This window comes from Typopeltis vanoorti, chromosome 21 (genome assembly GCF_054136105.1).
Source record: "Typopeltis vanoorti isolate ZY-2024b chromosome 21, IOZ_Tvanoo_1.0, whole genome shotgun sequence".
In the NCBI taxonomy this organism is placed as follows: Eukaryota; Metazoa; Arthropoda; class Arachnida; order Uropygi; family Thelyphonidae; genus Typopeltis; species Typopeltis vanoorti.
This window is the reverse complement of record NC_143569.1, coordinates 27703072-27725202: the sequence shown is the minus strand read 5'-3', so window position 1 is coordinate 27725202 and position 22131 is coordinate 27703072. Positions and strand designations below refer to the sequence as shown.

Genomic DNA, 22131 nt, shown 5'->3' with positions numbered 1-22131 from the left:
GGATTAGTTATGATGATCATGAAAGGATATATAGAATTAGATTTACCATGAAAAATTAAATGTGAAAATATCATTCGTCTTTTAAATAACAGTGTGAGGAACGTTACGTGCAAATTATGTTAGATAAATAAAGAATTTAATCAACTTTTTTTTGCCTTTATATTCGCAAAAGGACAAATGTTGGTTGTATTCCAATTTACTTAGGTAAGGAACTTTGATAAAAAATACTCGTTCGTATGAAAATGATTAATCCCCGGTGGAATATATCTCATCATGCAAGGAAGGAGATAGGAAAGGCGTCAGTTTAATAATGAGAGCTTGGTTAAATTAGACAAGTTCCACTTGAGTGGAGAAAAGCAAATGTTATTGCAGTCCATTAGGAAGAATCGAAAGTGAAATGGAGAACGACGATTCGACGTTCGTCGTAGATAAAACAATGGAGTCTATTGTTAAGGAGAGCTTGCAAAGATATTAAAATGCCAATGACGTCATAAACAAATTGCAACACGGTTTTCTCAACCCTATTTATCAAATCTAGTTAGTTGCTTTGATAATGCTATAAATGAATTAGATGTTAGCAAAATATTCATTGTGTGCCACGCAATCGCCGAATTTAGCGATGGGAAAATGCGTTTTATTAAAGCAAGATACCAAAGTGATTTGATGGAGGATTGAAAACGGATGCTGAATGATTGTGCCTACTAAGTAGCGTGAATCCAATTCTGTTCTTTAGTTCTTATCTATGTTATTGATCACACAAATGAAAAGTGTATGTGAATTTAAATCGACACAAAAGTCGGAAAAGGGTGGCTTACAATGCTGAGCTAGGCTTCAGGATGACCTAAACAGGTAAACGTGTTCATGTGAAAAATAACATTTTAATTATTGACAGCTTAAAATGCAAACAACTTCACTTGGGTAGCAAAAGAAACCCACGGATGCACTACAGCTTGTCTAAGAATCAACTGAAATGTTGGAAAATGAAAGGGACCTACGTACGTCAATGATATTTCATAAGAAATGTTTTCAACCTTCTTTTAACCTAGAAGGTGAGCAAACAGAAGTTGGCACGTGAAATATTATTTTATTATTACGTAACACCTCCAGGGAGTCCAAAGACTCATCGAGGGAGGGCACCTACGCCACAACTCTGTCTCCACCAACCGCAAATACTTTCATCATCTACACCAACGCCATCTACCGCCGACCATCACCACTAGTATTTTCACAGACAATCAAATATCTTAACGGCTATTCTGCTTGTATCATACAAACTTTTCGTTCTTCACGATTTTGTGTAAAATAAAGATTAAAATATACTTTCTTGTCGGTCATAATAGTTAGAAAGGATCCAAAATTGCACGCGGGATTCTCTCTTTAATTTTCACGAATTAGGCAGTGTTCTATCTGACTTCAAGCCTGTTTAAAGGAAGTTCATTTTGCAGGTTATTTTGCACCTTAGACGAATGACAGGACTTAAGTTCATAAAATTATTCAGGGACTTGACAAGTTGAATTCGATGTTTACATTTTGCCAGGAATCGAATATTAAGGTGAGGGATCGTTCTTTTCAGTTAATTAAGGATCCCTCCAGGTTGCCCTTAAGAAAAAGAATGCTCGGTCACTGGACACACCTTCCTTTGAATGTAGTACGTTACTTAAAGAAATTCAGACTGGAAAATATTTGAGAGGCATTAATTTAGGGTAATTAACATTCTCTGTGGTTTGTATAGTTTGTTCTAAATGGATGGTTATTAATGGGCAGCTTTTATGCGATCATCAACGATATTCTGTGCTAAATGCCGTGTTTCGATATCGAAGTTGTTAAAGCTTGAATGAGATTAAATATCAACATTACTTGAATATTTGGTTGACTGTGAGGCAATTTGTAGTCGACAATTAAAAACAATCAGAAAAGAACTTTGTTACGTAATGCGGATCGTATTTTATGTCGTAAATAGATTATTTAAATAGATTAAGGGGCGGCCTATGCACGAGGCCGCCCCTTATATGCACGGATATCCTGGCCTCTTATTGGTCGTTTTTAATTACGACAAAATCAGCGAAAATTGATATGTCATTTTTACCTCAGTGTCCGTATTGGAGCACACCACTTATTATAAATGACATATCAATTCTCGCTGATTTTGTCGTAATTAAAAACGACCAATAAGAGGCCAGGATATCCGTGCATATATATATATATACACACATACAAGGGGCGGCCTCGTGCATAGGCACTGCGGAACTGCATCACCCCCAATTTTTCTCGATATTTAAATCTATTTATTAATTTATTTATACTTGCTTGTAATATTTAATTTTATCATCAACAATCCCATACAATTCTCTTATTTTGTAAAAAATAATAAAAATCCATCTTGTAGCACTTAGGAGAGCGAAGGACGCTAGCAGCACTTTGTTTACCACAGTGTCATATTGCTACGCGCTCAAGCATATGCACGTCACAGTGAGATGCGAGCTGTTAGCGTAATGGGGCACTGTCCGTCGCGCAGTTCCACTGTTGTTTATATGCAGTTTGCGCCAGTAGTAGAGTGTTCGTAATGCTTATCGCGTTTACTCCGTCTCTTTAAATATTTGGCCATTACAATTAAAGGATTTAATTGTAATGTCCACAAATTGTAAATCCATTTCTTTAATTACAATTAAAGGAATGGATTTTATTTTTATGTAATTTTCAATTATACTCAACTGCATAATTTTATCGATAATAAACAATATTTTTTCATGAAACAAAACAAGAATATATTTTATTTTTAAGTAATTTTGTATTATACCAAACTGTATAATACATTTATAGATAATAAACATCATGTTTAATTTTTTTTTACCATAATTTTGATATTTTATCCAAACACGTATACACTGTACTTATACTTACAGTGTGTATGTATATTTCAAAAGTTTCAGCACTCCCACAATTAACAGCCACGAGCCGCCACTGTGTGTATATATATATATATATACATACATACATATAGCATTTTCAGAGAACTGTAAATGAGTATTGAAGATTTTTTTTTTTATTTTCCCGAAATATATTTTGAGCTTCTCGATTGTTTGCTCCCTCTCCCTTGAGTCACATAAGAGAGGCCCTGTCTGTCTGATAATGCTTTCAAGCCAATCAGAATTTGGAAAACCGGTAATGTACTAATTTGGATAGATCTGATATATTTTTCTTGTGAATTTTTATGATAAATATGAGTTTGTTTATAATGGTGGAGATGAAATTGACTTTTTTCCTTAAAATGATTCAAGATACTATAAGTGTTAGAACTGAAAATATGTCTGAAAAAAGATCATGTGATATTATCAATCACATATTGATGCACCAGGCGTCTCTTCACATTTCACAGGGATAGTAATATATAAGTGATAAACATATTTTCTTTAACATTGGTCACAAGATAAAAATTAGCATTAGCAAACGCTTATAGGTTGACCATACCTGGGAACGAGCATGCCACTATGATATATTAGGCGATCGCGGTGCTCCACCCATGCTAACACCTGACTAGTGAGGTAACAAATTTTATCAACCTTCAAGCGAGTGTATTGTCTTTAGTTCAACTAGACATGTACCGGACTGATAAATCAGTGTGTAATTCATTTTGTAAGTATAATACAACTACTTAATATCTTTTTCCATGATGCAGCTGTGCCACACCATGCCAGTCTCAAGCCCAGATAAATAGGTGTGTGTTGAGCAAAGCGCTAACCCATCCTCGTAAAAAAGTGCTTTGCCATGGAAACCAAGAACGCAGAAAAACTGACCATAATGTAATACTAAATAAGAAGGCCGAAGCTCCCAATGGAATAAAGAAGTAAGTAACATCTTTTGGTAATATACGTAATTTCAAAATGAGGTATTATGGGATAGATGGTATTTCATATGGAATATTTATTATTGACCAACTGGAATTTCAGCTGGTGTCGTGTGACTTTTGCAAGCCGGCTTTAGTTCTTTTTTTACTTATTTTTAATTTCTTATTTATATTCTAGGGTTACTGTTTTTGTCAGTTTTACTTCATAAAATCACATATAGGTCATTGGTTTGGATGGAGAACGTATTCCATATTAAACTCCCACACTCACCGCAAAAAAATGTATTGTTATATCTGCTTCCTTATTTATTTCTTCTCCCTCTGTCTTCTCGAAAAGCCATCCTTGTAACTGCGCATTTTTTCCAACGCCAATTTCAAATAATATTGTGAAGCGGCCCTTGATATCAAGAAAAGGAGATACTGTGGTTAGTTTACATTCGAGATTAGTTTACATTCTGATAGAAATTACAGAACGAGGCAAACTTACTACTTGGGTTGTAGACTGAGGCAAAAAGACTTCGAATTATTATCAAATACTTCGATAAATTACAGAAATGTTCTTATTGTCGAACTAAAACAATTATAATATTCAGTTCTTAACTGTGAAAAGGGGAAATTGTTATCTCAGTTAAGGGGTGTGAAGCAAAATGTGTCACTTTTTACTTATCAGCAAAATTCATTTATTCTCTCTATTATTTTTGGTGCGTCTATTGTAATTATCATATAAGCGAACTCAGTAGCATCCAATGAATGCAATCTCAAACCCATAGCGTAATTCTTTTCTGTTAAAAAGAGTCGAGTTAAGTATCTTATGGTTTATTATACGGTGTTTATTTGAAACTAAATATAAAATGGAAGATAACACTAGTTCTCCGGTATGCAATTCAACCAACAGGCTGTGGATTCAAATTTCAATTCCAATACGGGAAAATGTCCGTGAAAATCTTTAAACAGTAGATGATTCTAGCGTGGTGTTTGCTAATTATATACTCCTTAGCCAACGTATGGTACTAAGGGAAGGTACGTATAATCACACGTGGCCAATAAATACTTGGAGCAAAAGCTAATACGACGTTTGACAAAACATACCATTAATGTCCAAATTACAACTAATTATATACGAGTATTATGGATGTGTAACCTAAAGTATTTTCGTATAAAGCATTTGTATTTTATTTAGGAGCTTGAAATCATGTTATAACGATAGCGGATCTCGAAACCATAATGAGACGGACCGAACAAATAAGAAAAATCCCATATAAGTTAACGGTACTTTAAAAAAAAAACGGTTTGAGATATTTGTGTTCATGTCAGTTTAAAAATGGCGCTTGCAACAAAAACAGTTCTGTAAATATTGAAGGAATTGGGTTTTTTTTTTATCAGCTTCTTGAAGGTGTGATATCTGGCATATATCAGATGTTAAGAAAGGTGTTTTTCGAATGATTTTCGTGTAGTTCTATAGTAATTCTGGGAAAAAAAATTGCGTTTGGTCTCCAGTACCCGATTCCTGGATTAATTAACCCTTAACCATTACAAAAGTAGAGGATTGCAACCTTTTGTTGGTTGAAGGAAGAAAGCACTTTAAAGTAACTATTAAAACTATGAAAACCTGAACTAACTAAGTCGGATAAATATTCCCAAAATATGAAATAGTTACGTGTGGGAATTTTTAACACCCACGTAATATCTTCGAGTACTCGTAAATAGGAGCGATGTGTTTGTTGCAAAAACTACGAGGTAAACACACCTCACAGTGTATCACAAATATCAATACATTTCTAATAGCAATTGCAATGGACTGTCCATTAAATATTGATATTTGGTCACTGGTATTTCGGTTCCACCATGGCAATCAATTCCTATAGCCCAGCGGAACATATCGGTCTAACCCACAGCTACCTCCCAAAGATACTCTAAGGTTTCCAAGGAAACTCTGTGCTTATTATCCTGAATTTGCAATTCAAAGTCATCAATAAGGCTCAGTGGATTGCAATGTTGATATTTAACTAGACCACAAAACAATTACAGAACAAGTATTATATTTTTTTATGATACTTAGACAACATTTATCTTCCTGTTCCTAGCAGAGGTAACAAACTACTGGACTACTTAAGGAATATCATCTTCCAGTTATAAGACCACTGCCGCCATATTTAACATATAGAACGATAAATCCAGGCGAGCTATATACCACGTAGTTCGAACTCGAGCTTGTTTGGGTTGATATTTGGCTTGTAAATCGCACAGTTTCCATGGAAATCTGTACGTAATGTTCTAGCTGAAGCCTATGGTAAGAAAATCTACGAAAGAACGTCGGTGGGTCACGCAACTCTTCAGCGCGGTTCAATCATTTCCGCTACTAATATCGGCTTTGCCTTAGACTGGGGAGGGATTTGGGGGGGGTGGAGTTTCCTTTTCATCAACTGATGTAGGGTACGCAATCGTATTAATCGATTGATGTATAATATCCCACATCTCTGGTACCGCGACCCTGGAGATCTGAAATTTTTGTATTTTAGAAGAAATAATAAAGGCATACATAGCAAATGTGTAACACAGCTTTGAAGTTAATGTAACTTAAATAGAAAAGTAACTTAATCTGGTTATCCTCTGAGTATCATCAAGCTTTTAGGTGTGCACATCGAACGTGTGAACAGTATTTCAAAGTTGAACAGATTCGAGATTCATGCAGTACTAGCAATTATACAGACGAGAAGTAGCGCTTTAAGGAAGTATGGCTCAGTTGTGTCAGGTAAGCCAAAGAAGGGCGAGCTGATCATGTTTCGTTATCTGTATATTATCAAGAATAAGGGGTAGTGAAGAGAGATGTTCAGAAAAATAGATGGAGTTTAGAACATCTCAATATTTTCAACCGCTAATGACTGGCTGCTACAAGTTTTATCAAATGCGAAAGAGGATTGGTGTGTATTGTCATCAGCAAAGCTGTAAATAGGATTTGAGATCGGCGAGAAAATATCATGTACAGGAAGAAGACAGTGGGTGAAAATACAGAGCCCTGAGGTGCTTTTGCATTGGTGAAACATATGAAGAGAGGAAATCTACTATAACACGGAGTGAGCAACCAAAAAGAAGGTGGCGACCTGATGAAATAAGATAGAAGGTGAACCATGGGATGATAGTTTGCTTAAGACGACCCCTCCTCTATGCACCCAATACAATTTCCTGGAATCAAAGTATAATGATGGTAGAAGATCAGCTGTGGATCCATAGTGGAAAATGTCCGATAAACTGGTGGGCCTCCAGGTGACGAAGTTGACCATTGATACCTAGTCCATGAATGTAAGGGCAGTTGGATGATAGTTTTTCAGCTTACTGTTATCAATATTTTGGTAATCACCTACATTTAGGCTGATTTCCAAGCTGCAGGATAGATACCGCTCAAGTAGGAAAACTTTGTAAAGCAAAACGGAATAAAGGTGTTAAGAAAAGAAATAACTTGATGATGTCTGACTTATTCAAGTATTATTGGGTTTTCCTTCTGATGAAAGATTCATGCAATGAGCAACTCTCGGTAAAGTATGGGTGGGTACTTTGCCTTGCTTATCAATACTGTAGTTGAGGGATAGGAAGAATGATTCCGGTACTTCAGCCTTCTCTTTGAATGATGTTACAATTGTGCTGTGTGTGTGTGTGTGGATGAAAAGTTGTATCCAGTGGCATTATTAGGGATCAGGCTCGACTGCCTTTTAGCCAATTTTGTGGATTTGAATCTTCCAAAATCAGGATTTTACAGCAGTTTAGGTTGCATGGGATGATTTGTTCTCCAGCCATTTTTATATATCAACTTTAAACACCAAAGGTCTTAAGTCCTACAGCAAGCCGGTACCGTGTCTAGATCGGTTCATATGACTTGTAGTCATGTAGAACTAAAGCTTGAATATGGATTGGAAATTTTGGTTGAGGTGGGGAGGAAGGCTGTCCCTCCTATAAGAATCATTTATGTTATTCGGGTCAGGAGAACAGAAGCGGACTATGTAAAGGAGCAATATAAGTCAGTATAACTTATCTCATTTGACACCACTGTGTTGCCAAGGGATACGAAATGAAGTGATGGAAAGTTTGATGAGGTTGGTTACCAAGTAGAGAAGCAACAGAGCTGGTCAAGAGGGTGAGGATCATCTGATATTTTGGTACGTGGATGAGCGATCCGTCTAAAAAGTTGACTAACAGCAAACACTTCGCCATCGTTACCACATAGATCAGCGGAATCAGAGAAAGGTAACTAGCACGTGCACACTGAAGTGCCCAAGAAAGATAACTTCGATTTCTGAGTTTCAGTGGAGAAAATTGAGTTTTACTGATAGTTAAAGAGGTGAGTGTGGTTATCAAAATCTAAACGATATCACATTCAAGTGAGAAACGTTGGAGCTAAACAGATGAAATGATCGGAAGGGATTCGATCTGGATGGAAGAATTTGTGCGAGATTTAAATATGAGCAGATGAAGTGGACCTTACTTGTTAAGATCGCCAGCACCGTTAGGAATAAAAGGTCTGGTGTAGATAATTAAATGGTGATGAATATCATTTAAATTACTATTCAAGGACGCGATGTTTAAACTCTTACAAATATAATTTATATTTAAGGCGTTTCTGATAGGCGATTTTCTTATTTTTCAGATTTTTGATTGAAGATTTATTATTATTTTGAGCAATATAAAATAGAATTGAAATTTTTATTTCATTTATTTCATATAATAAATAAGTTAACAAAGAACACCATAAACTAAAATTCATGTGTTGTTTTAAATAAGCAAAGAATTCCTATTTCCTCGATCGGGAGGAACTCCAAGAATTTCCTCGATCCGTCTCAAAAATATCAAAAATATATTGCTGATATTGTTTATTGCTTCATACAGTTTAAATTATTTATTATGAAAGGAACAAATACCCAACTAAAAACTATTTTAAAATCAAATGTCAATCGTATAAAATTAATTCCCCCAAACAGTCTACCGAAGAGCAAATACAACGGTCCAACAGTAATTGATTTTTTCCTTACAGTCCTTAACCACATGAGTATCTGTCTGAAGTCGTAAAATGATACGGAACTACTCGAACGAAGACTCAGCAACAAAGGGAAAAAAATCTGTTCGCTATCAGATCTTCCTTGCAGTGTTCATTTTAAAAATACGGTTGCTCCCTTTTGCTTCACTTGTTTGAGAAAGGGAAAAAATGGGGGGAACTTCGAAATCAATAAAACGCAGAGAGAAGAATCAACTTGGATGCCGCCTTACGAGTAATAGATTTTTTGTTTGAGAAACTTCTTAGACCGGTGTTAAGTCAGGAGATATGTACCACTAAAGGGGGGGGGAGGTGTGACAGAGACATCGCTAACAAAAGAGTTCTTTATAAAGCCACTACTGATCTGCAGGTACAGAAACACACGATAGCCATATTTCGTTTTCTGGAGGATTACGATAGTCAGGCGGATTCATCGAAAGTAAATAAAATATGAGAGAACACGTTGAATTTTACATCCCCCTATGAACGTAAAATCGAATATCCACTAGTTTTAGAAAGCTTGGATGCTTACTGGAAGTATCCAAATATCGCAAAAATCCCCAATATTGAATCATCTGTAAGATAATTCATTTTGCTATTTGAGTCATGTTCGTAACTGTAAACAAAAGTATCCACAGTACTGGTATCGTTTTTAGAAACTTATCCCCACAACAACAGAATTCCTGACAAACGTGACTGTCTAGTTTCAGCTTTTTTTTTAAAATATGTAGTTTAATAATTCTAGTCAGACATTCATTTCACCAATTGACGCTAGATGGCGCAATGAAGTGTAACGATACGGAAGTTGGGATCGTTTCACTTAATACTAATAATTCCAGTTCAATTGAATGGTACAAATCACATGAAAATATCTACCATACGAAAAATAAACAATTTTGTTTTTAATAATTTCTCTGTATTTATAATTATGCTGTTAATAATATATACTAGAGTACCTTTTATGCTTAAACTATTTTAATTTTTAAGAATTTTTATTAAATGTAAAAAAAGAAATGTATAAATGTAATATTTGAATCAATCTCTATTTTTTGAAATTTCTGGGAAACTTTATTTACATGATGGTAACTTTGTGATGATCTGTGATCAAAATCAACTTACATTTTCTGAAAATTTTGTTCACATTAAATCATGACTACGTCAACCTATTTTTATAGGTCAACTAAATTAATACCAAGCAATGAAAAATTATTTGAGGATATAAAGATAATCAAACGTCTTCTTGAGTACAATACGATGCTGTATTCAGACATATGCAAGTAAAAAAACGTGTTCCTACTACTACAAAATAACCAAGTGAGTTTACTTTGCAACTCTGTCACTAGATGTCGCATTTAAAGTGAAATGGGACTTGCAGCATAACAGCAGTTTCAGAAACTGGCAACATTGTAAACAGGTTGGGGAGGGAGAGAATGCACACTCCCACCTAGATAACTTTGTTGTTCACTTTAAATGAGACTCACCTGTTTTGGAGGGAATGGGACATCGTAGGTATGCTCCGGTCTGTTCCCAGCAGGCCTCTGGAGACTGCTTGTTTGGCCTGAAGAAGACTCGCTATCTCCAGAGTACATAGATATTCTAGTAGTAGCGTAGGGCGATGGGTAATAAAGAGGCTCTCGTGGTGTCTCGTAAAGTTTCTTTCCTACCGAGGCCATAGAGATGCTGTCTCCTTTAGGGTCTGCTCGACACTCTACAATAAAAGAAAAGTTAATTTATGTCAATTGCACGAGCTGTCAGTAGTGGTAAAATGTGCCGCGAGCTGCCCCGCATCTTTTCTACAACGGGCGCTGTGTTAGCTAACATATCGCATTGTTTGTTTATTTATCTGCACTTCATGTTCCTCGCTTGACGTGGGTGAAGTATTGTTGTTTTTATTTCGCTCACTGAATTGTAAAAGAAAAACACCTGAGCTTTAAAAAAGTCATGTGGCTTTTTCAAACACTTCACATTTATGTAAAACAATGTAGACAATTGTTGCAAGTGCAGGAATTTATTAATGAATGTATTTAATAAAGAATATTATTAACAATGAACCAATAGGAAAACGAGCTATTAACAATTGAATATTTCAAATACTAATCATTTAACATCGTCAACTGCCTTTTTTATATCATAATATTGTTAGGGTTAAATGTTTAAGCCAATTCTTCCAAAACTGTGTATATTTTTGGGAATGTAATTACAGAAATTAGAAATAATTGCGTCTTTGATGTTTTTTTTTTCTGACGAACGCTAAAAGTCATTTATATCAATAATACACGTTTAAAACTCAAAATATATTTTAGAAATAATAATAATATAACTTATATGTTACTGATAAAAACAAAATAATATTTAATTTTTTTTTAATTTAATAAAAATTACACAATTTTTAAATTTTATCTATTATAACACTATAATTAATTTCTGATACATCGTTATTCGAACTGGAATTCCCGTCTGGTGGCCGGGATATATTATCACTCTGTGGTATTCTTAAATGTAATGAAGCGACTAACGATTGTAGGGATAATGCAGCAGAGACATACAGGAATTTTATGTCACATGTAATGGAATAGCATTGCATAATATGAATCGGAAATTAAATTTAAGGTGTGGTTACAGGAAACGTTTTGATGAAGGAAGCAGACCCGGTTTAACCATAGGGGTTCCCTGGAAACTGAAGATGTACTAGTGTAGTACATCAAAGCATCGCTGGGAAGGACTTACCGATTGATTTATTTAGTTGTTCCTCTTGTTAATAGATGGCAGCACTAGTATCGTTCGTGATAACTGTATTGTTGGACGATATTCCGTTTTATAAAACTTGGAAACGTTTTTAGGTTATGCCAAGAGACTAAGCTAAGATGGTTGCTTTCTGAAAACATCTTGTATTCTAGTTTCAAAATGTCTATTCTCCTTCTTAGCTGCTCACTGTCTAAGAATTCTCAAGTTTGTGCATGTTTAGTCTGTGAAGATGAATTTGTTAACAATTAAATATCTTTAATTATAATTTCAGTTAAAAGATGGCAGCACTATAAATTCATAAACCACAAAAAAGTGATTTTTTTTTTAATTAAAATAGTGTGGTCGACGAAATTAACACTTTTAATAATAATTAAAAATGCATATTTCATCATTTTAATAAAAATGGAATAAAAAGTTATTTTGGTTATATAAATACAGGTTTTATGAAAATAAAAGAGAAATTTAAAAATTGTAAAGCACATAAATCAGTAATATTTTGTCGCCCCTTCATGAAACTCTTTGCCCCCCCCTGTCGAAAGAACAAACCACTCGCTGAAAGATTAATTAATTTGCCAATAAATGTTAAGCCAGTTTAAAAAGAGAAGGATTATTACATTGAAAAAAGACAAAGATTTATTAGACAATATCAACATGGTATTATCTATAAATTTTGCGGTCTCTCAGTAATCGAACAAATACGTTATTATTTATTAAATTTTTCTCTTTCTCGGTCGTTCTTTTGTTCGCCTTCACTGCAAAGCTGGCTATTTCTTTTTGTTTCTTCTTCTTCCCCCCCCCCCCCATCGTTTATATTTTTCTGACATATACACACTTTAAATGACTCGTTTCCTCGGGTTTCGCCGAAGAGTTAACAGCCAGCAAAGAGACCAAAAGAAAGAGTTATGCACTCCATAAACCAACATCATTCTCCGCTACATCTCTGTCACGTTCAAGTCCGAAGAACTAAATGAGAGGTACGTTTTCGCGTCGTCTGATTAAATAGCAACATTAGAGAAGTCAGCCGTATCGATTTTACCATTAAAACAAGCGGGAGAGAGTGCATTAACTGGATATGTGATGCTTGGTATATAGATGGATGGCTTCCATCTACGCCAAAAGGAAATCACAATAGAACACTGGAAATTTTTTTTAAAAAAAAAATTCAGCTGCTGGGATGTGGTAAATGCATTTCGAAGTGCGAATGTAACAGTCTCGGTTGAAATGAAAGTATTAGAACAACACGAAACATGAAAATATCGCTGCTCAAAATTGCAATTTTTTTTTTTTTATCATGCGTCAATTTTGTCCGTATTCGACTGATTTAGAATGGATGACGTCATTATTTCACAGTGACTCGTGCAGCCTTTAATGTGGTGCTCCAAATTCTCGACAGGCTTAGTCCATCATGGTGAATTAGGTAGTCAGGGTGGAGATGGGTGTGTTACACCGCATTTAGATGAATTTGGGCTATCGGTAGGTTTACAGACCCTTTCGCTTATTAAAATGGAAAGATTTCGCGCGGCATCTGCCTTTCTAGATAGGTCAAAGTGGATTCTCCAAAGAACGTGATACTATGTGGACGCCAAAGTGCTCATAAGACACACTGATCCCTGATAGCAATCGTACCTATTTACTGTTTGTTTTAGAAAGATTTTCACTCCTCTTTATATATTGCTAATCGTTACATTATATAATATTTTCATGTTTTCATAATTCTTCTCCTCTAGTGTGTGATTCCGACGATTGGTTGTTGATAACGGTACGCTATTAACGCCCTATCACGTGTTCACCGTTTTATTTTTTTCATAGCATTACATTAGGTTTCAATCATTATTGTTAAGTTGTTTATATATATTTATTGTTATTTGTATGCATACATATTTCATATATGTATTTCAAAACACAACGTTTACAGATATATTCTGAAATTTTAAATGTTGTTTTCCATTTTTAGACTCAAATACATCTTATTTACTAAGTAATTGGTATTATTTTAACACACTATCCATTGTGCTATTCCATTTTGTCATTATGAAATATGTAGTCAATTTAATAAACTGACTAACGAAATAATTAATAAGAAAAACGGATTTATGTAGTTTCGATAACCATCGTTGTCGTTGATACCTGGGATAGATCGGATGTAATTTTTTTTTAAAGCTAATATCCTCAAAGAGAATCTTTATCATAGAAACAGGTTTTTTGTACTTGAAACGACAATTGAGGCGTTGACAATGAAAAGGGTGTAAGTGCCAAATTCCAAATTTTACACGAGGAGCAAAAAACCTAATGCCAAGCAGAGGAAAATTGCATCCTGAGCGATCTGCTGACGTGAAGTACAATTAGAACGAATGGGCTAGGGAACTGTCTCCTTTTCTATACTATTGGGGTTGGAACATACTTGTGTTTCAGGGAGAAAACAACTTTTTTTTTTAATTTTGACACTTACACCTTTTTCGTTGTCAACGTCTCAATTATTTTACACGGAGAGAAAGAAATAATTGATTTTTACCGGGGGATGGTGGTTACTATATGCTCAAGTTTCAAAGCCTTGGTGTATATAAATAAACGAAAATGCAGTTTAAACGCCATACTGGATCATTAAAATCAGGTAAGTACTGTTTCACGAATTAAAATATTCACTGATATTCCTAATGAAGTTTAATATATTTTTTGCATCTTGTGTATTCAGGCCCGGCCCAAGGTATTTTTGCGCCCAAACGCGGAGCCTTTGGGGCGTCCTCGCTCGTAAAATTGTTGATATTCCAAATATTTCGAATCTGCGCCCCCTAATATTTTGCTGCTCCAAGCGATGCTTGTTTAGCTTGTATGGTAGAGCCTGCCGTGTTTTTACTTCATTTTATAAGTAAAGGATTTGAAAAGAAATCCTCATCGAATATAGTCCACTGCACTATCAAGAGGGGGAATACGAAGAATTTAAGCCAAAAAAAAAAAAAACATTGCTTTTCGCAATAATGTTTCGTGTGTAAATTAGGAGCGCAATAAACGTTATCCGAGAATGAAAGTGGCTTGATCTATATGAAAATGAATTATATTACTGAAAATATATCGTAAAATTATAAAAATAAAATTTTAAAAGTAAGTAAAACAAATACTTTAATCTTAGAATTCATACATTATGCACATTAGAACTTAAACTATTATGTGATATGTATCATATATATCGAAGTTCTAAGATTACAGGATTTTTCTGCATAAATTTTATCTAGACTACGGTTGTAAAAACTATCCTAAACCTCCAAGCATATTTCAAAAATGGAGGAGTGCTCGAGTTAATCCGATAAAGCACGAATAGATTGCAAGTACCTAATGGCTATTATTTTTCGATCGATAAAGTCCCTTAAACATGTCTTAAAGTATTGGCATCAATACTCCAAGTGTCTTGATGCTAATTTCTGACTGTATTCTATAGCGATGTGTGTTGCAGAATATTTTATAACTTTCGAAAGAAATGTAACTGAATTCCACAATGTCATTGATACTTCGTGAAATATCAATTCCACGAAATTAGCAAAATATCTTCTAATAGCAGATGCTTTCATTATACCTAGTGTATCCATCCTAGTGATTATTAGAGGCCTAGCAAGAGTTGGAGTTAGTTGGAATTATGGCCAAAGTAATACGAATGCCAATTTGTGTTTGTTTCCGTCTAGCAAAACAGTTGATTTGCAGAAGAACAATTCGGTTTACAGTAGAGAATCCCTACATCCCCGGATGACATCGAATAATCGATATGAAGTGAAAAACAAGAAAAGCACAAGATGCCTAGTTTATTTAGTCCCTACCGAATGGGGGGTTATAACCATCTTCCACCTCACGTTATTGATATTTCTATAGTTATATTACAACGTCTCCATCTAGTAGCGGAGTCGTGAACTATTTCATTGTTTATAAATATTCGATCAGTTTCAATTAATTTTTCCTTTTATAACTAATCACAGATCATCCATAGTACTGGAACTAACGATGCACTATAGGCTGGGTGGGAACAACATAAAATCTTCAGTGTTGACTGGGTCATAAATTCAGAGTTGACGGACTTCGTTACTTTTAGAGTTATTAAAAAAATGTCCAAGAAATTATTTTATGTAAAAGAGTTTGGAAAGAAAACCTAGTAAATGCGAATAGTTAGTTGAAAGAAAATGGGATTTCATTTTGTACAGATGTTGGATCAATAATCCGATAAAAATAGGGTTCGAGATTATTCTTGGCAATAACGGAAAAGTCACTTCAATTCAGAAAATTGGAGTTCTGATATCCTCACAATAATAACAATTCTTTAATGGCTTTACCATCTGGTTTCGATTTAAGTGGTATTGAATTATATACGAAAGCATAATAAATCGCTTATCGAGGAAAGTAATGATTAAAAAAACGCTATCATTGAAGAAAAATGTCTTACGTATATTATCAGAAAACTGTAGAACTAATTCAAATCAAGTCTTACATATTTCATTTTTGAAAATGAGTAAAAACACTGGAAAGAAATATCGAAAGTCTTTTTACATCCCGACAAGGTTTCATTTTCTTTAAAATGCTTTAAAAAATAAACGAAATTATCGGATTCCTATAATTCTGAAATTCCTATATTCGGTGATGCTATCATGTACTACGGTTTACAACTGTCAAATGTTTAATACGTTATTAATGACACTAATACTCATCGTTATAAGAATACTGGAGATATTATTTTGAAAAAAATATTAAACAGAAATATTCGTTTAACAACTCATGATTAATTGAAATTTTCAATGAATTAATATTTTGTACTCTGCATGAATTATTAAAAAAAAATTGATAATTTTCAAAAATAACGAAATTTCTTAAAAAAATTCGAAAATGCACTCAATATTAATTAATAAAATTAGTAAAATGTTTATATGTAAGCAGTCAATCAAATTTACGATTTGTCCTAAAGAACAAACACACTTAAAAACGTGGTAAGTGTATTGTGGCGCCATCTATTGATTAGATTGTGTACTTTTTTTTTAATGTGCTGTATTTCTAGAGTACGACAGTTCAGCTGGCCGATAATAATCTCTATTAAATAAATTTAGTTTCATGAGGAACTAAGTTATTTCCATTGAACTTTTTAATAAGCATTCAAATGATTATAATCATCTTATTTAATTTGATGATTTGTTATAGAGGTGTGGTTTGTAAAGTGGCGACATCTATGATCATGAAAACGTACAACTACAAAGAATGCCAATATCATGATAACAGCATTCCACTATTACTAAACTATCCTTTAGTTCCAATATATTAAAGCAGTGTATAACCACTTAAATTGCATTTCAAGTATGGGAAACTAATGTACGTTTTGTGTGTGTGTGTCGCCAAGCTTTTCGATAGCGATCTGCGAATGTGCTGCCATCTAGGAACAAAGCATGTAATCAAGTTCCATGATTGCATAAGAAAGATAGTTTAAAATTCTAATAGGAAGCCAATAATAATGTTAAATAAATCGTGTTATTATTATTAGCATGTAAAATGTGTGATTGAATATCAATCATAGGTATTATTAATCCGTTGTTAATGGAATACAATGTTTACAGAACACAGTGTATTAATACAAGTTATCGACAGTTTTTTTTTTTTTTAAAAAGTACATAATTCAGTTGTACTAACATAAGATTTATTACTATGTCAAACAACTGTTTTTCTAGTGAAAAAAAAGATTGTTTGAAAGGCGATTCAATCTTATTCTTTCAAAAGAGTCCGTCTATATAATGACCCCACGGGTTTTTATCTTTTTTTTTTTTCTATGAGTACAGCAACAGAGATCTAAATCCCAGCAGAGATAGCTTATTCCATAAGCTATCTCTGTTGCTTATGGGATTTAGTGATGGTGCAAATGTTGATATCAGTAATGATTTCAGACAAATTTGATTGCATTTTCATGATTTATCGATAACAGAAATTTTTTAAAAAAAATACTAACATTAAAATAACGCATAACTGTACTGTTAAAAAAGGGGGGAAGCTTAACGCTTTTTCTACTCCCGTTATCGAAAACGGAAGATGTGTTATTCAGATTAATTTATGAGGATTAAGCTGGCCTTGTGGAGGCTGAGGGAATAAATGTTATCATTGAAACCCAGAATGGCTTTAGGTCTCTTGTACTTGTAGAAATGATACTCGTTGTAGTCTGCAGCTTGTTTTGCACCCGTTGAAATTTTAGTATGTTAACTTTGGGGGTGTGGCTCCAAGCTGGGGAGGCATAGGTAATTAATCACCATATGATACATAATAGTTTGTTCTTTGCATTTGCATCTGTGTTGATTAATCAATGGAAAGAGTTGAGTGACAGCTTTGGATACTTTCACACAGATGTGCCTGATAGGATTACTGAAACACAATCTTTTGTAGTAGTAAACCGAGATATTTGGTTTCTATTTGTCATGGGATTTTGGTACCAAACAGAAGCATGTCCCCTTTGGGAGATGCTACCTTTTTTTTTTTAAGGATTTACTTACAGTCTCCAGTCTGAGAACCATTTTCCTAACATTAAGATGCTCTCTTGAAGTTTTTTGATTACAAGGTGAAGACAGAGTGATCTAGCTAATACTGCCGTGTCGTCTGTGCATAAAACCGTGAGGGACGACGTAGGGTTTTGTGGGATATCTGCCATTTGTGGAACTCCAGTCTAAATTTTACGTTTAGTAGAGTTTGTTCCATTAATTTGGACCTGCATTTTTCTGTCGATAAGGTATGACTTGATTAGACGTATCATATTCATTGATTTCTTGACAAGAAACAGGTCTTGAAAATTGGAACGTGAGAACATTATATAAACTAGGGAATTGTGACAACCTTATACAGGAAATAAAAAGACTTAAAGTTGATGTGATGGGAATTAGTTAAACAAGATGGCTGAACACGGGAAAACCAGAAAAAGATGGCTTTATAGTTGTATATTCTGGTGGAGAGAAGCATGAATATGAAGTGGGTTTCATGATTAAGAAAGACATTTAAATATGTAATGGGGCTGGCCCATAAACGAAAGAATAATACTTGTTAAATTTGCGGCTATGCGGCAATTTAATATCATAATTATCCAGGTCTATGCCCCTGCAATGACTCACAATGATAAAGAAATAGAAGATTTTTATAATAACTTTCAAAAATCTATAGAATATGTAAAATCAAATGAGATACTCATAGTCATGGGTGAGTTGAATGCAAAGGTTGGAGAAGGGGAAGAAAATCGAGTTGTTGGAAAATTCGGACTAGGCGACAGAAATGAAAGAGGTGAGAGATTGATACAATTCTGCATTCAAAACAACTTGCGCATAATTAATACTTTCTTTGAACATCCAAAGCGCAGACTGCATACTTGGACAAACCCAGTTAACTCTATAAGAAATCAAAGAGATTTCATAATGATAATAGATACAAAAATAATATAACCAACATAAAAACATACCCAGGTGCTGATATAGGTTCAGACCATAACCCTGTTGTGTCTACTTTAAAAATTAAACTAAAAAACATTTCAAAAAAACAATCATACTGAAAGACTTGACAGCTCTGAATATACCCGACAACATAATGGTGTTTAACTCATAAATTAGATGATGTAGGATATAAAACAGAAGACAGTATACTTTGTAACACAGAGGAAATTGAAAACAGGTGGTCAAAGTTTAGAAGTGCAACATATAATACAGCTAACGAGATTATCCCAAAAATTAAATACAATAAGAAAAAACCCTCGATGACTGAATCAATACTAGAACTTGTGAATGAAAGACGAAAAAAGAAAAGTACACAAAAGTATAGAATACTCAGTAAAATTATAAAAAATGAATGCAGGAAGGCTAAAGACAAGTGGCTGTCTTTAGCCTTCCTGCACCAGGTAAAACACCAGGCCCTGATCAGATCCCTATTGAATTGTTAAAGAAAGTAAATGAAAACACACTGAATGACCTAAAGGTTCTTTTTAATAACATCTATGATACAGGATACATCCCTGATGATCTAAGGAAATCCATCTTTGTCACTATTCCCAAAATTCCAAGAACTTTTGAATGTACAGAATACAGACTAATAAGTTTAACAAGCCATGTTACAAAATTACTACTGAGAATAATCCTAGAAAGAATAAAAGGCACTTTGTCAGTAGAAATAAAAGACACTCAATCAGGTTTTCAAAAAGATAAAGGTACAAGAGAAGGAATCTTCAATTTGAAAACATTATGTGAAAGAAGCCTTGACAACCAGAAAACCATATATCTTTGTTTTATTGATTACACCAAAGCATTTGATTCAATAGATCACAAGAAATTAATACATATCTTACAGAATAATGGGTTAAAAGGAAAAATTCTACGTATAATTACAAATATATACTGGAATCAAATGGCCTCAATAAGATATAAAAATGCATATTTTGACAACTTTGAAATCAAAAATGGAGTAAGGCAAGGATGTGTCTTATCACCCTTACTGTACAATATATATAGTGAACAAGTTTTTCAAAATATTTCAGAACTGAACCGTCGGAGGTAGGAACTTCAACAACTTCAGATGACACAGTTCTTATAGCTGAATCTGAAGATGATATTCAAAACATAGTCACAGAAATTTACAAAAGAAGCTTAGACATGGGACTATTTATTAACCTAAAGAAACAAAGTGCATGATTATATCAAAAGAACCAATAAATAAGAAACTAAACATTACTGTTAAAAAAAAAAGAAAATTTAACAGGTTCAGTCTTTTATATATTTGGGACAAATGTTTACAAACAGAGGAAATTCCCTTAAATAAATAAAAAGAATAGAGATAGAAATAAAAGCCTTTACTGATATGAAAACTATTTTAACATCCAGAGACATTAATATAGACACAAAAAGAAGATTAATAAAATGCTATATCTGGTCAAGCCTTCTCTACAACAGTGAAACTTGGAGTCTAAATAAAGAATCAGAGAAAAAATTAGAAGCTTTTGAAATGTGGACCATCAGAAGAATGCTGAAAATACCATGGACAGAGAAATTGAAAAACGAAGATGTTTTAAAGAAAGCAAAAATGAAAATAATTAAAGAGAGAAAACGTAAATATTTTGGACATCTAACCAGACAAGAAGGCATTCAGAAATTAATATTAGAAGGGAAAAACTGGATGGAAAAAGAGGGAGAGGCAGACCCAGGAGAATGTGGTTTGAAGACATTAAGGACTGGACTGGCTTGATGTTGGTGGTGATAAGTTTGTAAAGCAAACCGTAGTGCTAAATGTTATCATAAGCCTTCGCAATGGCCAGGAATACAGCACTGTTGTGATGTTTCCAACTGTGTCCTGTACTCAGTTAAACGATGAATTTGTTGGGTAGTACTATGATTCTGAAGAAAGCCAAATTGTTCATTTTGTATGATATTTAATTTGCCTGTTGATTCTTGAAGTCTGGAGATGATAATATTTTCGTCCATTTTATTCTTAGGATTAATTGCATTCACGATGTTGACAAGATGCACTACAGCTTTGCGTGGTAGCAATTTCATGACTTTATTGGCGATGCCATCCAGATCTGGAGCTTTTGTTGTTGAGATACTTGATGTTACTTATTTCTACTGGTGAAGTAGGGTTACTCAGATTTGAATTATTGTTGTTTTAATGTGTGTCTAACATAACAATGCACTTTGTAAACATGATTGATGTTTCAATTTTCATATATTGGACTGCGCTGTTTTTCCAGATTACTTACTATAGCTTTCGTTTTTTTCAGAATGAGTGTGGGCTAAACCCTGATCTGATTGTATAGGGGGAGAGATTTGTGTTTGTTTCTGAGATTTCAGATAGAAATCTTCAGGACTAAGAGATGGTAATTTTTTTCCCCATTGCTGATTTCTGTGATTTTTGAGATCTTCTCTGACTGAACTATTCAATTTGTTGAGGAGTTTTTTTATCTTGAGGAGCACGTGTGTTATGATATCTTTTCGTTACTTTGTTTTTCTCTATTTTATTCATATCTTATGGTTAGGCTTATAAATAGTTGTAGTTTTAGTGACTGCTGCTGGTGCTTTGTTCATTTGATTAGTTAGGTTTTCTATTGCTTTATCAATCTCTTGCTTTGATTTTATGTTGGGTACGGGACCAATGCATTCAGGGAGTACTTTTGATAATCTTTCCCAAACTATGAATGGGTGAGTAGGAGATAATTGTTCTTGATTGTGTAATGAGTAAGATAGGGTTGTAATCCGAGGACAGCTAATTCAAAATTTGTAACGGGCATTTATATTTAACGTTCTGTACAGGATAGCAACTAAAACATCTGAATTGCTAGGGGCACCGTGATGAGTAGACTCAGTGGGACCAGCCACTATTATGCATATTTATCCTCTGTAATTATATACTATGCGACCCCTTTTTATTGGCTGTTTTACTATTCCAAGCTGGGTGTTTCAACTTCAGTCAGATCCCATGAGAGAATCCATCATCATCAGCGATGATGTTGGATACCCTGATGCATAGATTGGCATCTAAATCAGCCAAT

At 34.1% G+C, this 22131-nt stretch overlaps 1 protein-coding gene across 1 annotated transcript in view; it reads right to left on the bottom strand.

The window, feature by feature from the left end:
* Positions 1-22131, bottom strand: part of LOC150094686 (cell adhesion molecule Dscam1-like) — a 314713-nt gene that overhangs the window by 32059 nt on the left and 260523 nt on the right. Inside the window, exon 22 of the mRNA XM_090411113.1 lies at positions 10349-10575. Coding sequence (XP_090267239.1) covers positions 10349-10575 — 227 coding nt within the window. The remainder of the gene's footprint in view (positions 1-10348; positions 10576-22131) is intronic.